The sequence below is a fragment of the Eretmochelys imbricata genome, chromosome 5, assembly GCF_965152235.1.
Source record: "Eretmochelys imbricata isolate rEreImb1 chromosome 5, rEreImb1.hap1, whole genome shotgun sequence".
Lineage (NCBI taxonomy): Eukaryota > Metazoa > Chordata > Testudines > Cheloniidae > Eretmochelys > Eretmochelys imbricata.
Window position 1 is genome coordinate 4723106 of NC_135576.1, and position 15034 is coordinate 4738139.

The window sequence follows — 15034 nt, forward strand, 5'->3', positions numbered from 1 at the left end:
TTCATTATTTACCCCTTCCCTAAATTTTTATGTCATCTGCAAACTTTATCAGTGATGATTTTATGTTTTCTTCTGGCTCAGGGCTCTGAGGAAGCAAGCGGGTTTCCATGCAATCTGTTGTCACAGTAACTATGAGGTTTAAGGTGACATGCGGAGGTCATTGAACCTGAGCTGCATCCATCCCCTGAGAGTTTGAGTTCCACCCTTAGCAGTTTGCAGAGGATGTGTCTTTTGCATATTCCTTGCATTTTGCAGGGGCTCCTTTTGGAAATTTTGTCCTGACACCATAATTTCTGGTTGAAGAGGGATAAAGTGCCCTAAAATCCATCTGCCAACTGAGATTTTACTTTCGAAGTATTGTCAAAGGAAGTTAGCATTAAACAAACAGAGGGAAGACAAAAGATTCGAGTAAGCAGGAAGGAGAATGTAAATCCCCTTTCCTGAACAATGAATCTGAGTGTGATGAAAGGAAAACTAGTTCAACTGGGTAAGGGATTCCTAACATGAACTGCTCATCATATTGTCAGATTCTTATAATTTTTTTGGTGCAGAGCTAGGAAATATGGAGCAACGGGGAAGGTGGTGAGGGGTTAGAGCAGTGCAGGGAATGTGGGGGTTGGGATGGTGCAAGGGGCGAATTGGGGGACAGAGGAGTAGGGGGAGATAGGGGAAGGGGGAGAGATGGAGATGAGTGGTAGGGTAGGGGTCAGAGAGGAGGAGAGAGGGGCTTCAGGGCCTCGGCCAGAAACAGGAGGGACAAAGATGTGGAAAAATTGGAAAACATCCAGCGGAGGGCAACAAAAATGATTAGGGGACTGGAACACGTGACTTATGAGGAGAGGCTGAGGGAACTGGCATTGTTTAGTCTGCGGAAGAGAAGAATGAGGGGGGATTTGATAGCTGCTTTCAACTACCTGAAAGGGGGTTCCAAAGAGGATGGATCTAGACTGTTCTCAGTGGTAGCAGATGACAGAACAAGGAATAATGGTCTCAAGTTGCAGTGGGGGAGGTGTAGGTTGGATATTAGGAAAAACTTTTTCACTAGGAGGGTGGTGAAACGCTGGAATGCATTACCTAGGGAGGTGGTGGAATCTCCTTCCTTAGAGGTTTTTAAGGTCAGGCTTGACAAAGCCCTGGCTGGGATGATTTAGTTGGGGATTGGTCCTGCTCTGAGCAGGGGATTGGACTAGATGACCTCCTGAAGTCCCTTCCAACCCTGATATTCTATGATTCTATGAATGTTAGACCCTGCCTTAAAGATGATTGTCTGTTTTAATTCGGTGAGTATGAAATAGGCCGACTTTTTAAAAAGTCTTTGTTTACAGGAACTGAGCGTGAGCCAATTAAATTCTGTCTAGAAGAAGTGGAAAAGTCATATGTCAGTTTTCTTATTAGCCCGTTAGGCTGTAACTCTTCAGTAATGTAACCATGAATAAACCCCCATATGGCACGAATATAAATCAAAGTAAGCTATTTTCTAATTGGGTTACTTTCTCTTTCAGGATTGATTAATTCTGTATCTTATTCAAATTAATCTTCAATGGACTTGATAGGCCAAATTTTTTTTTAAAGGTCCATTTGAAATTGATTTTTCCGCTGTAAGCCACTCCTGGCCTGGCTCTGACTCTAAACACAAGCTCACCAGCTAACTAAATATTTTGTTTGGTTTTTTGAAGTATACTATTTTACAGAACAGCAATAAGGCGAATGGAATCATACGTTAGGACTGGATAATGGACTAGGGATTTGAAAACAAATGGCTTGACCTGTCATTGATATTCCTTTTTGATAAATGCTTCGTGTTTACATTTCAGCAGCAGGCCAGTCACAATGTATAACTCCGCTACTTCCTTAGAAACAAGGGTTCTGCTGATGTATAATAAAATATCCAGAACACATAAATCCCCCTGATGCCAAACCTGTAACTTCTGCACCACCACCAAATAACACATTAGAGCTACACGTCTTCCCTGCTTTCGAAGGAACTTTGAACACACAGGAAGGAAATATTGCACTAGCTCCACAACAGGGTTTAAGACAGCCAAGGCCCTCATGCCAGCCCTGTTTCCTGCAAACACGCCATCCCAAACAAGCAAAGTGCTAAAGACAGTCACAAAGGGTAAATCATTTCAGATGACAGATTGTCCATGAACTGTTTGTTTTCACTCTTAGGGTATGTCTACACTATGAAATTAGGTCGATTTTATAGAAGTCGATTTTTCGGAAGCAGTTTTATACAGTCCATTGCGTGCGTCCCCACTCAACGCAGTAAGTTGGCGGAGTACGTCCACAGTACCGTAGCTAGCATCGACTTTCAGAGCAGTGCACTGTGGGTGGCTATCCCACAGTTCCCGCAGTCTCCGCTGCCCATTGGAATTCTAGGTTGAGCTCCCAATGCCTGAAGGGGCAAAAACATTGTCGTGGGTGGTTTTGGGTACATGTCGTCAGTTGCTCCTCTCTCCCTCCCTTCCTCCCTCCCTCCATGAAAGCAAAGGCAGACAATTGTTTCGTGGATTTTTTCCTGGGTTAACCGCACAGACGCCACAGCACTGCAAGCGGGAGCCCGCTCAGCTCACCGTCACCACTGCTGTTGTGGGCAAGTCTACTGTGGGGGCAGCAGTGATCCAAGTAGCCAATGCAATCATTGGTTTCAGAGTAACAGCCGTGTTAGTCTGTATTCGCAAAAAGAAAAGGAGTACTTGTGGCACCTTAGAGACTAACCAATTTATTTGAGCATGAGCTTTCGTGAGCTACAGCTCACTTCATCAGATGCATACCGTGGAAACTGTATGCTGCAGTTTCCACGGTATGCATCTGATGAAGTGAGCTGTAGCTCACGAAAGCTCATGCTCAAATATAATGCAATCATTGACGTTCTGTTATCAAGGGTAGCGACTCTGGGAAATGTGCGGGCCTTTTTAGATTTTAGGTGCATCATATTTCTGCCCTTGCAGCTGCACATTCCACATGTAACAGCTCCAGGGCTCTTGCTCTTTTGCCTTGGCCACACAGCAGCAGCTCCTGGGTGCCTTCGCCTCAAGGGTGAACAGCTCCACTGATTCCGCTGCAACTCTGCTATCCTGATCTGCGGCAACTCTGCAGCAGATGATGCAGTAGGACTGCGAGCCATCCTCATCAACGGTGTTTTGCTCGCTCCACTGCTTCCGCTGCAGCTCTGCTATCCTGATCTCCTGCAAGCTGGAGGCTTCTGCCTCAGGCTGCTCTCCCAGCCAGCAGCACCGCGCGGTCGCGCCCACCCCAGCCTACCCCTTGCTCCCATGGCTCATGAAGCCTGGACAGTAGTAAGGAGCTGTTCAACTATAGGCTGGGCAAGTGCAGAATGGTGGTAGAACGTGCCTTTGGACATTTAAAAGCTCGCTGGCACTGTTTGTTGACTAGGTCAGACCTCAGCGCAACCAACATTCCCATTGTTATTGCTCCTTGCTGTGTGCTCCATAATATCTGTGAGAGTAAGGGGGAGACGTTTATGGCGGGGGGGGTAAGGCCTGGCGTCCGATTTTGAGCAGCCAGACACTGATTAGAAGAGCACAGCAAGGTGCGCTGCGCATCACAGAGACTTTGAAAACCAGTTTCATGACTGACCAGGCTATGGTGTGACAGTTGTGTGTTTTTCTCCTTGATGCAAACTCGCCCCCTTTGTTGATTTTAATTCCCTGTAAGCCAACTGCCCTCCCACCTTTGAAATAAAGTAACTATTGTTTTGAAACCATGCATTCTTTCTTTATTAATTAAAAAAAATTGAGATAACGGACAAGGTAGCCACAGGTGATTTTGGGTACATGTCATCAGTGACCATTCCCTCCCTCCCTCCGTGAAAGCAGCAGCAGATAATCATTTCTCGCCCTTTTTCCTGGATTGTCCACACATAGGCCATAGCACTGCAAGCGGGAGCCCGCTCTGATCACCACTGCAGTTGTGAGCATTGTAAACACCTCGCATTTGCCCTTGGAGATTTTGGCATATGTATTGGCATTACGTCTTTTGGAACAGAGTTCTGATAGCACGGATTCGTCTCCCCATACAGTGATCAGATCCAGTTCCTCCCATTCGGTCCATGCTGGAGCTCTTTTGTGATTCTGGGACTGCATGGTCACCTGTGCTGATGAGCTTGCCACGCTGGCCAAACAGGAAATGAAATTCAAAAGCTCCCTGGGCGTTTCATGTGTACCTGACTAGTGCATCTGAGTTGAAAGTGCTGCCCAGAGTGGTCACAATGGAGCACTCTGGGATAGCTTCCAGAGGCCAATACCGTCAAATTGCGTCTACACTACCCTAAATTTTACCCAGCGATGTCGATTTTAGCGCTAATCCCCTCGTCAGGGAGGAGTACAAAAATTGATGTTAAGAGCCCTTTAAGTCGACAAAAATGGCTTCGTGGTGTGGACGGGTGCAGGGTTAAATTGACCTAACGCTGCTAAATTTGACCTAAACTTGTAGTGTAGACCAGGGTTTAGCTGTTTGTGCGGTGTCCTTGGTCACCTAATGAACATGGGAGAGTTACCGTCACTGGGCTGGATAATGGATTCATTTTAAAACAGCAGAACTGAGAATAGCGAGTGATTAACAAACCACACACTTTCTGGGTTGAATTTTCAGCTGAACCATTTGCTAACATTCAGGATTTGCAAACATTTTCACAAATACCCAGCAGTCATCCAGGTGCTTCCAGATTACAGCTATCGCCCCATTAATTACAGTGAACTGAAATCAGCACTTTTATGTATACAAATATTCCCCAATCCTGGTTGTTGTTGTTGTTGTTGTTTTTCTTTAAGTGTTTGACCAGCTCTGCTTTTGAGGAGTCTGAAAAAAACCTATTCAGGATGCATTTAGCCAAGGGCACAATACTATACACCCCAAGGTCCAGATTCTGATACCCTTGATACTTTAACTTCAATGGGCTCACTCATGGAGTATGATACTGCTCACCAGGAGTAAACATAAAAGATTCTAGTCCTGAATTATTTCAGTTGATCATTTCAGTTTGCACAGCACCAGAGTTAGCAATCAGGAAATTCTCTATGCTTTATTTGACACCCAAGAATGTGACTCAATGTCCCCCCGTGGCTCTGAATTCTGCAGGCTGACTGTTTTGCAAGAAGCAGCATTTCCTTTCACTTGCTCAGAACATACTGCCCTTTTAGTTTCCGGGAGTCACCTCTGAAAAGAGCTAATAGTGAAAAGGAAAAGGCCAAGGGGATCATCAAAGTGTCAATTTAAAACTTCCCACTGTCGTCAATGAAGCATGCAGCAGTTTGGTGTAATGTAGCTTAATTTCTATTTCAGTTTAATGATCTGCTTTTGGCAGTCCCATAGTTCCAAGCAAATAATGATATTGTTGACTTGAGGCCTGATTCTGCCCCATTTACTCATGCAAGTAGTCCTTACTCAAACTAAAAATCCCATGGATTTCAATGGGACAACTCACGTACATAAGCATTGCAGAACCAGCCCCTTACACGGTGCACCATATGAGACAGGTACATGGCTAAACCAACAGCCCAATCCTGCTAGCTTTCTGTGTGTCATCAATCTTTGATCCTGCAGGATCGGTGTGTATGTGTTTATTTAAAGCGTGATCAACAGTGGTGATGCTACACCAGTAATAAATAATAATGATACCTTCGAAATATCAAACATGTCTGATCTAGTTTACTGGAGGACTGCTTGGTGGTCTCAAAGGATTTTGACTGACAGGTCTCACACCTTAACTCAAAACGTGAAGGTGTCACATCTTTAACAAAGGCCTTGCCTACACACAGAAGTTGCACCAGTTTAAGTTAAATCAGTGTCTAAACCCATTTAGTAAACCTGATGCAAAACCCTGTGTAGATGCTCTTATTTTGCTCTGAGTGTCTTACTATCAATTAGCTTAATTCGGGGGGGAAGGGGGAGAGGGGGAGGGGGAGGGAGAAATCTAAACCAAAGAAGTCACTTTTAAACCAAAATAAGAATGTCTACACAGGGATTGCTCCAGTTTAACTAAATGAGTTTTAAAATACACCTTTAGTTAAACTGGTGCACGTTTGTGTACAGCAGTGGTCATCAACCCGTAGATCGCAATCAACTGGTCGATCTTGGACCCTCTGCCAGTCAATTGTGATCTCTGGCCGCAAGAAGTCTGGTGGTACAGCAGGGCTAAGGCAGGCTCCCTGCCTGCCCCAGCCCCACGCTGGTCCCAGAAATGGCCAGCACTCCCGCTCAGCCTCTGGGAGAGGCAGGAGTCTCCGCACACTGCTCCTGCCTGCAAGCCCTGCAGCTGCAGCTCCCATTGGCTGGGAATGGGGAGCTGCGGCCTATGGGAGCTGCGGGGGTCGTGCTTGCAGGAAGGAGCAGTGAACGGAGCCACGTGCCTGCCCCCAGGGCCACAGGGGCATGCTGGCCACTTCCGGGAGTGGTGTGGGGCCAGGGCAGGCAGGGAGCCTGCCTTACCCTTGCTGAACCACCAATTTGGAGCCACCAAAGGTAAGTGTCGCCCAGTGGGAGCTCACACCCCAACCCCCAGACCTGAGCCCCCTCCTGGAGCCAGCACCTCATACCCTCTCTTGCACCCCAACCCCCTTCCCACATTCCGAACCTCCTGCCCCATCCCTGACCCCCCTCCTGGAGCCAGCACCTTGTACCCCCTCCTGCACCCCAACATTCTTCCCCAGCCCAGAGACCCCTCCTGCACCCAAACTCCCTCCCAGAGCCTGCACCCCTCACCCCCTCCAGCACCCTGTCCCAGGGTCAGCCCAGAGCCCCCTCCCACACTCTGAACCCCTTGGCCCCAGCCCAGAGCCCGCACCCCCTCCCGAACCCCAACCTCCTGCCCCCGCCTGGTGAAAATGAGTGAGGGTGGGGGAGAGTAAGCAATGGAGGGGGGGGCTGGAGGGAGCGGGGCAGAGCTTTGGGAAAGGGGCGGGACCTCAGAGAAGTGGTAGGGTAGATCCTGGGTTGCACTTAAATTCAAAAAGTGATCTTGTGCGTAAAAAGGTTGAAGATCACTGGTGTACAGACTTCCTCCTTCCCAAGGGTTCATGAAACATTGACATTAAATAGGAATTAACAACCCCCCACCCTAAGTTTTGAACAGTCTGATTAAAAATCCCTACTGCTCTTGTAACACACTCGGGGCTGACAGGGTCACACATACAGGTTGATGAGCCTGCTATAGCCTTAGCTAACAGAGTTTGGTCTTCTAGCTCGGGCAGCAGTAGCTCGTGTATTGAAGCACCAGGTTCAATCCCACTGCTGACAGCCCACCCAGGGGTACAGTGTATTCTCTCAAATGCTTGATTTTCACGCTCCTGACTCATGTGATGTCATCACTTCATTTGTATTCTAGCCACCAGAGTCTTTCAGCCAAGATGGGACCTGAATCGCTAATGTACAAACCAAGCAGAAAATCCCCGCTTGCCTCCTGTCTTTTTGACACAAATCTTTCAGGCTTTCTTTATGCGTCATAACGGAGCAAATATGGGTGGAACCCCAATTTTTTCTCCTTTGTAAGTCACTTCTACCGCAAAGCCTACAAATAGTGGGTCAACCCAGATCATTTTCTTTCATTATACCTTTTCATCATTTACAGATGCTTCAATTTTTGGGTGCCCAACCTAAGACAGGTGGAAGAGACCTGATTTTACAAAGGATGGACGCTCAGTACTTTGTAAAATCAGGTCCTTCTCATTAGGGCATGGCTGAGAGCAGGCTGACAGACGCTTAACCCAGAGACGAATGAGATGATGATGAGTCAGGAGAAGCAGCTGGAGGAGACGGTGGAGGTAATACAAGCCCCTTCACCTTAGGGATTATGTCTGCCATTAGTTGCTAGAGTTCACAATTTAGGGGTGATTTTAGACCCCAGATCCTGCTTGACAATCATATTATAACCGTAACCCAGACAGCTTTTCACCATCTGCGTGTGGCCTGGAGGTTGCAACCTTTTCTTTCAGATGCAAACCTTGCCACCGTTATCCACGCTTTTGTCACCTCAAGGTCAGCCTATTGCAACGGACAACACTTTAAACCACTCAGGGCAGGTCTACACTTAAAACACTGCATCAGTTACTGTAGCACTTAAGTGAAGATGCTCCTTCCCCAACAGGAGAGCGTCTCTCGTCAGTGTAGTTAACCCTCTAGAGGTGGTAGTTATGCCAACGGGAGAAGTTTCCCACCGACACAGCGCTGTGTACACCGGGGGTTTGGTCGATATAACTGTGTCACTCAGGGTGGTGGATTTTTCATACCCCTGAGTGACAGAGTTACACCAATATAAGTCTGTAGGGTAGACCTGGCCTCCGATGCTGAAGCTGGTGCAGAATGTAGCAGCTCACTTATTGAACAGGACATCTCGCAGGGAGCACGTGACCCCAGCACTGGCTGCTTATTGATCTACAGGTGGAGTTTAGGTGTTGGTAATGACCTATAAAGCCCTAAGTGTCCTGGGACTAGCGGATAGGTGCCAACTCCATGGGTGCTCCAGGGCTGGAGCACCCATGGGAAAAAAAAGGGGGGTACTCAGCACCCACCTGCCACCACTGTTTGGCAGCAGCTGCTAATCAGCTGTTTGGCAGCTGGGGGAGATGCTTGGGGACGGCAGGTGCGCAGGGCCTTGGGGAAAGGGTTGGAGGGGGGCCGGAAGAGGCGGAGCGAGGGCGGGGCCTTGGAAGAGGGGCTGGAGTTGGGACAGGGCCTTGGGGCAGAGTGGGGGTAGAGCACCCCCGGGGAAAAAGAAAACTCAGCACCTATGGACTAGCGTACTTGAGGGGCCTCCCACTCTCCCCAGGCCATAATGGCACAGCTATCAACAGAATTGCTTGAGCTGGATCTCCTTTGTTATAAAAGAGAAGGAGTGGCTGGCAGGGCATTCTCTGCGAGGGCTCCGGGATACTGGAACTTGCTCCCTGAGGTCTGAAACAGCCCAAATGTGGCGACTCTCTGGGGATGCTGCAAAATACATCTATCTGACCAGGTTTCAGAGAGGGCTGAGATTATGCTTCCCTAAAGACAACGGGGTCTGATGGACCCTTTATAGTTAGCTGTCTGGCTCTGGCTGCACTCCCATTGGAATGATCATTTTGCTGCTGCTGGGATTTTAATCTATTGTATAATTAGTGAGTGTGCTAGAAAATTAGGTTGGTTTAACTACATCAGTCAGGGGTGTGAAAAATCCACACCCCTGAGCGGTGTAGGTAAACTGACCTAAATCTCCATGTAGATTTAGCTACCGCTTCTTGGGGAGGTGGATTACCTATGACAACAGAAGAATCCCTTCTGTTGGCGTAGGTAGTGTCTACACTGAAGTGCTACAGTGGCACTGTAGAGTTTAGACAAGCCTTTGGGTAGGTCTCTCTTCTATAATTCTACATTAAAATAAATAATGGAGCTCAAGTTCAATGTGCCCAAACTGAGGCAATCCAAATCAGAAGTCAGGTTTGAAAATGCAGGTGTATATTTTTAACAATACAAAAATATTAAATTAAAAAACCCCAAGGATGTAATAAGTAAAGGAGGACTTGTGGCACCTTAGAGACTAACAAACTTATTTGAGCATAAGCTTTCGTGATTTACAGCTCACTTCATCAGATCCGATGAAGTGAGCTGTAGCTCACAAAAGCTTATGCTCAAATAAATTTGTTAGCCCTGGTCTACACTAGGAGTTGAGGTCGAATTTAGCAGCATTAAATCGATTTAACCCTGTACCTGTCCACACTATGAAGCCCTTTTTTTCGACTTAAAGGGCTCTTAAAATCGATTTCTTTACTCCACCCCCGACAAGGGGATTAGCGCTGAAATCGGCCTTGCCGGGTTGAATTTGGGGTACTGTGGACACAATTCGACGGTATTGGCTCCAGCATATGGTTGAGCTGCAGGAAAGGCAGCTGGAGCACAGACCACTGCTACAGCCCCTGTGTAACCAACTGCCCTCCTCCCCAAGTTCCATAGCCTCCTCACCCAGACTCCCAAGAACGCGGTGGGGGGGCCTCAGGCCACGCAGCCACTCCATCCCAGAGGATTGCCCAAGCAACAGAAGGCTGGCATTCAATAAGTTTTAAAGTTTTAAACTTTTAAAGTGCTGTGCGGCCTTGTCCTTCCCTCCTCCACCACCCCTCCTGGTGCTTCCCTTCTCCACCACCCCTTCTGAGCTACCTTGGCAGTTATCCCCCTATTTGTGTGATGAATTAATAAAGAATGCATGAATGTGAAGCAACAATGACTTTATTGCCTCTGCAAGTGGTGATCGAAGGGGAGAGTGGTTAGCTTACAGGGAAGTAGAGTGAACCGGGGGGGAATGGGGGAGTTTCATCAAGGAGAAAAAAAAAGAACTTTCATACTGTAGCCTGGCCAGTCATGAAACTAGTTTTCAAAGCTTCTCTGATGCGCACTGCATGCTCCTGTGCTCTTCTAACTGCCCTGGTGTCTGGCTGCGCGTAACCAGCGGTCAGGCAATTTGCCTCAACCTCCCACCCCACCATAAACGTCTCCCCCTTACTCTCACAGATATTGTGGAGCACACAGCAAGCAGTAATAACAGTGGGAATATTGGTTTCGCTGAGGTCTAACCAAGTCAGTAAACTGCGCCAGCGCGCTTTTAAACGTCCAAATGCACATTCTACCTTCCATTCTGCATTTGCTCAGCCTGTAGTTGAACAGCTCCTGACTACTGTCCAGGCTGCCTGTGTATGGCTTCATGAGCCATGGCATTAAGGGGTAGGCTGGGTCCCCAAGGATAACTATAGGCTTTTCAACATCCCCAACGGTTATCTTCTGGTCTGGGAATAAAGTCCCTTCCTGCAGCTTTTGAAACAGACCAGAGTTCCTGAAGATGCGAGCGTCATGTACCTTTCCCGGCCATCCCATATTGATGTTGGTGAAACGTCCCTTGTGATCCACCAGTGCTTGCAGCACTATTGAAAAGTACCCTTTGCGGTTTATGTACTCGCCGGCTTGGTGCCCCAGTGCCAAGATAGGGATATGGGTTCCATCTATCGCCCCACCACAGTTAGGGAATCCCATTGCAGCAAAGCAATCCACTATGACCTGCGCATTTCCCAGGGTCACTACCCTTGATATCAGCAGATCTTTGATTGCGTTGGCTACTTGCATCACAGAAGCCCCCACAGTAGATTTGTCTACTCCAAATTGATTCCTGACTGACCGGTAGCTGTCTGGCTTTGCAAGCTTCCACAGGGCTATTGCCACTCACTTCTCAACTGTGAGGACTGCTCTCATCTTGGTATTCTTGCGCCTCAGGGCAGGGGAAAGCAAGTCACAAAGTTCCATGAAAGTGCCCTTATGCCACTGGGAATCATCCCAGACCTGCAACACTATGCGGTCCCACTAGTCTGTGCTTGTTTCCCAGGCCCAGAATCGGCATTCCATGGCATGAACCTGCCCCATTAGCACCATGATGCCCACGTTGCCAGGGCCTGTGCTTTGAGAGAAGTCTGTGTCCATGTCCTCATCACTCTCGTCACCATGCTGAAGTCGCCTACTCGCCCGGTTTCGCTTTGCCAGGTTCTGGTGCTACATATACTGCTGGATGATGCGTGTGGTGTTTAATGTGCTCCTAATTGCCAAAGTGATCTGAGCGGGCTCCATGCTTGCCGTGGTATGGCGTCTGCACAGAAAGAAGGCGTGGAACGATTGTCTGCCATTGCTCTGATGGAGGGAGGGGTGACTGATGACATGGCTTACAGTGTTCGCTTACAGGGAATTAAAATCAACAAAGGGGGTGGCTTTACATCAAGGAGAAACAAAAACAACTGTCACACAGAATGGCCCCCTCAAGGATTGAACTCAAAACCCTGGGTTTGGCAGGCTAATGCACAACCCAATGCTCAACCCACTGAGCTATCCCTCCCCCATGTATTTAAGGCAGGACTGAATCTCCATTAAACTTTTCAAGGTGCCCCTGACAGACCTCATCGAAACGACTGTCAGATGTTGATTTCACAGAGGGAGGGAGGGGGGAGCAAATGAATACAAAACAAATCTGGTCTATTTCTTGTTTTGATCCACTCCATCCATCTTTTACATCTTTGGCTGGCAGCAGATGGTGCAGTAGGACTGCTAGCCATCCTCATCTCCTGGCTGCTTGACAGAAGACGGTGCAGTAGGACTGCCAGCAGGACTAAAGAGAATGACCTGGTCGAGTCACTCCTATTTCAGTCCCTCCGCCCATGTCTGCCCAGGCGCTCCTGACCGACCTTACCGAGGTGGCCAGGAGCACCTCGGACATGATAAGGATGGTTATCAGGCCTATTGCACCGTCTGCTGCCATAAGGCAATGAACTGCTGCTGTGTAGCAATGCAGTACTGCGTCTGCCAGCACCCAGGAGACATATGGTGACAGTGAGCTGAGCAGGCTCCATGCTTGCCGTGGTATAGTGTCTGCACAGGTAACTCAGGAAAAAAGGCGCAAAACGATTGTCTGCTTTTGCCCTCATGGAGGGAGGGAGGGCCTGACGACATGTACCCAGAACCACCCACGACAATGTTTTTGCCCCATTTGGCATTGGAATCTCAACCCAGAATTCCAATGGGCGGTGGAGACTGCGGGAACTGTGGGATAGCTACCCACAGTGCAATGCTCCGGAAGTCGATGCTAGCCTCAGTATTGTGGAAGCACTCCGCCGAGTTAATGCACTTAGAGCATTTTGTGTGGGGACACACACAATCGACTATATAAAAACGATTTCTAAAAAACTGACTTCTATAAATTCGACCTAATTTCGTAGTGTAGACATACCCTTAGTCTCCAAGGTGCCACAAGTACGCCTTTTCTTTTTGCGGATACAGACTAACATGGCTGCTACTCTGAAACCTGTCAAGGATGTAATGTAACTTTAATGGACAACTGGTAACATTTTCAAAAGCACCTGAGTGACTTGCAGCCTGAATTCAATTTTGAAAATTTTACCCCAAATCCCTTTAAAATGTTTTGCAAATCTCAACCAATATTTCTACTGATTTCATCCTGTTCTTCCATATTTGCATTGTCTAACAACTTACACAGTGACAGAACTGTACTGTAACACGGAGGCAGAAACCTCACTCACAGAACAGAATTCACATCAGTGTTCTGGTTTGGCATTTTTTACATTCCCATAAAGAGTACAGCAACTTGAAAATGGAAATTTCACACTGTGCATATGCAAAAAACAATTTCTGAATTTCTCACTGCATCACTATTTGCTCTCAGAGATGGCTAACCCCCCGGCAAGTTTGAGCTGCTAACATTCAGCCAGGTTGGAGTTTTATATGCACGCTTGATTCTGCCCAGAATGATAAAGTACACATATGGCATGTACCTGAGACTCTAGAGAGGTTAACTTTCTTCCCCTCTGCTTGTCTTCTTTCTTTGAAACTTGGGGTTTTTGCTTCTCTTTCTCCTTTGACTTTTCCAGTTTCTGAAGCTCCTCCACATAGGCATCATAGATCTCCCACTGAGAGAGGAAGAACAAGAGTCAGGACTTCCTGACTAATCTAATAGGTGACTTCATTACACTCCAGCAAACAAACATAGACAAATATGCCAGACATCAATACGTTCACAAAGATACTAGTCTTTACACCAGAAACACTCCCACTGAAATCAGTTTGAAGTCAATGGGCATTTTTCCTGTATACAGACTGCAGGATTGAGCCCCAGGATTTTTAAAGCCCTGCTTCCCCAGGATTTCCTCTGTCACCCCAGCTTGGGATAACTCACCAGTGTTTAATAGATGGAACAAGCACATTAAGCCGCTGCTTCTGAGGTAACTTATAGTGTTGCATTAAGAAACTCAATTGTAACCGCATAGCACCCTGCAACTTGGAGCCTGACCCTGCAGGCAATAGCCAGCTAAAACATGCAAATGGCTTCACACCTTCTGCCATGCCCTGCTGCCCCACAAGCACAGAATGTCTTCTCCAAATGGACCCAGGAGGACACTTTTTTTCTGCTTGGGTCTAGTCATGGAGTGCTGTATAGAAGATATGTGACTTTACGACCATTTGAAAGGCAAGATTCCTGCCCTGATATGCTTACAATCTAATTCAGACAGACCAAATGGATAGATGGATAAATACTTCAAACACAAAATGGAGGAGACCACATCGGAATGACGATGGGCAGCAGAATGTATATTAGTCAGGGGTTGGAAGGAAGAGAGGGTGTGTGAGGGGAGGGGAAGAAGTTGGAGGATATTCCAAATCTTTGGGGCTGTATAGAAAATCACGTGAAGGCAAGAGCAGGAGAGGGGGAAGAAAGGAATAGTTAAGAGAGGATAGAGAGCAAAAGGAAGAAAGAAGAACTGAGAAAGTGAGTAGATCAAATCCATTTCATTTCACAAGAGGTTAGAAAAATTAAGCAGAAACTTCTCCCCCTAATTTTCAGCATCTTAATCTAAAATCTCAGCTGTGGTTTGATTAATTTGACAGTTCTGTTCTCTCAACCTCCCAAGCAGTCGCATTATCAGAAAATGGTCAGAAGAGAACTCCTCCAGCCTGTAACAGACGAGAACTTTGTACATCATGCTAATTATATGCTCTGATCTCCAGTTAAGGAATAATCTGGGGCAATGTTTTTCAGCATAACAAAGGTGCATTTTCCCTTTCCCATACCACATTGCTACATTAGAGGTTTTTTCAGTTAATGTAGTCAAATTAATACTTTTTCCTGTGCACTGTTGTGTCTCCAGTACAATGGACAAATCAGCACAAACTGGGCCAACTGTCAGATATCAGTAACAATCACAAATAGACCATTAAGCTTCTATGAAACAACCAGCGGAACTGGCTGGATTCCATACTCAGCCAAAGTATTGGTGAATTTCAGGTGTAAAAAGTGTTAGCTTAATATTTATTTTTTCAAAAAGCTTTTTAAAGAGACAGAGAAAATACTACACAATAAATTGGGGACAGATCTTCACTTAGTGTAAATTGGTGTAGCCCCATCACCTATAGTGAAGCTATGTCAATTTACACAGACTGCAAATCTGGCCGGCCGTGTTTTTTACTACATTTCTTACTGCATTTGGCTCCAGGC

At 47.0% G+C, this 15034-nt stretch overlaps 1 protein-coding gene across 1 annotated transcript in view; it reads right to left on the bottom strand.

Moving 5' to 3' along the window:
• Positions 1–15034, bottom strand: part of DNAI1 (dynein axonemal intermediate chain 1) — a 244280-nt gene that overhangs the window by 209559 nt on the left and 19687 nt on the right. Inside the window, exon 9 of the mRNA XM_077816997.1 lies at positions 13317–13451. Within this exon, the coding sequence (XP_077673123.1) occupies positions 13317–13451 (135 nt within the window). The remainder of the gene's footprint in view (positions 1–13316; positions 13452–15034) is intronic.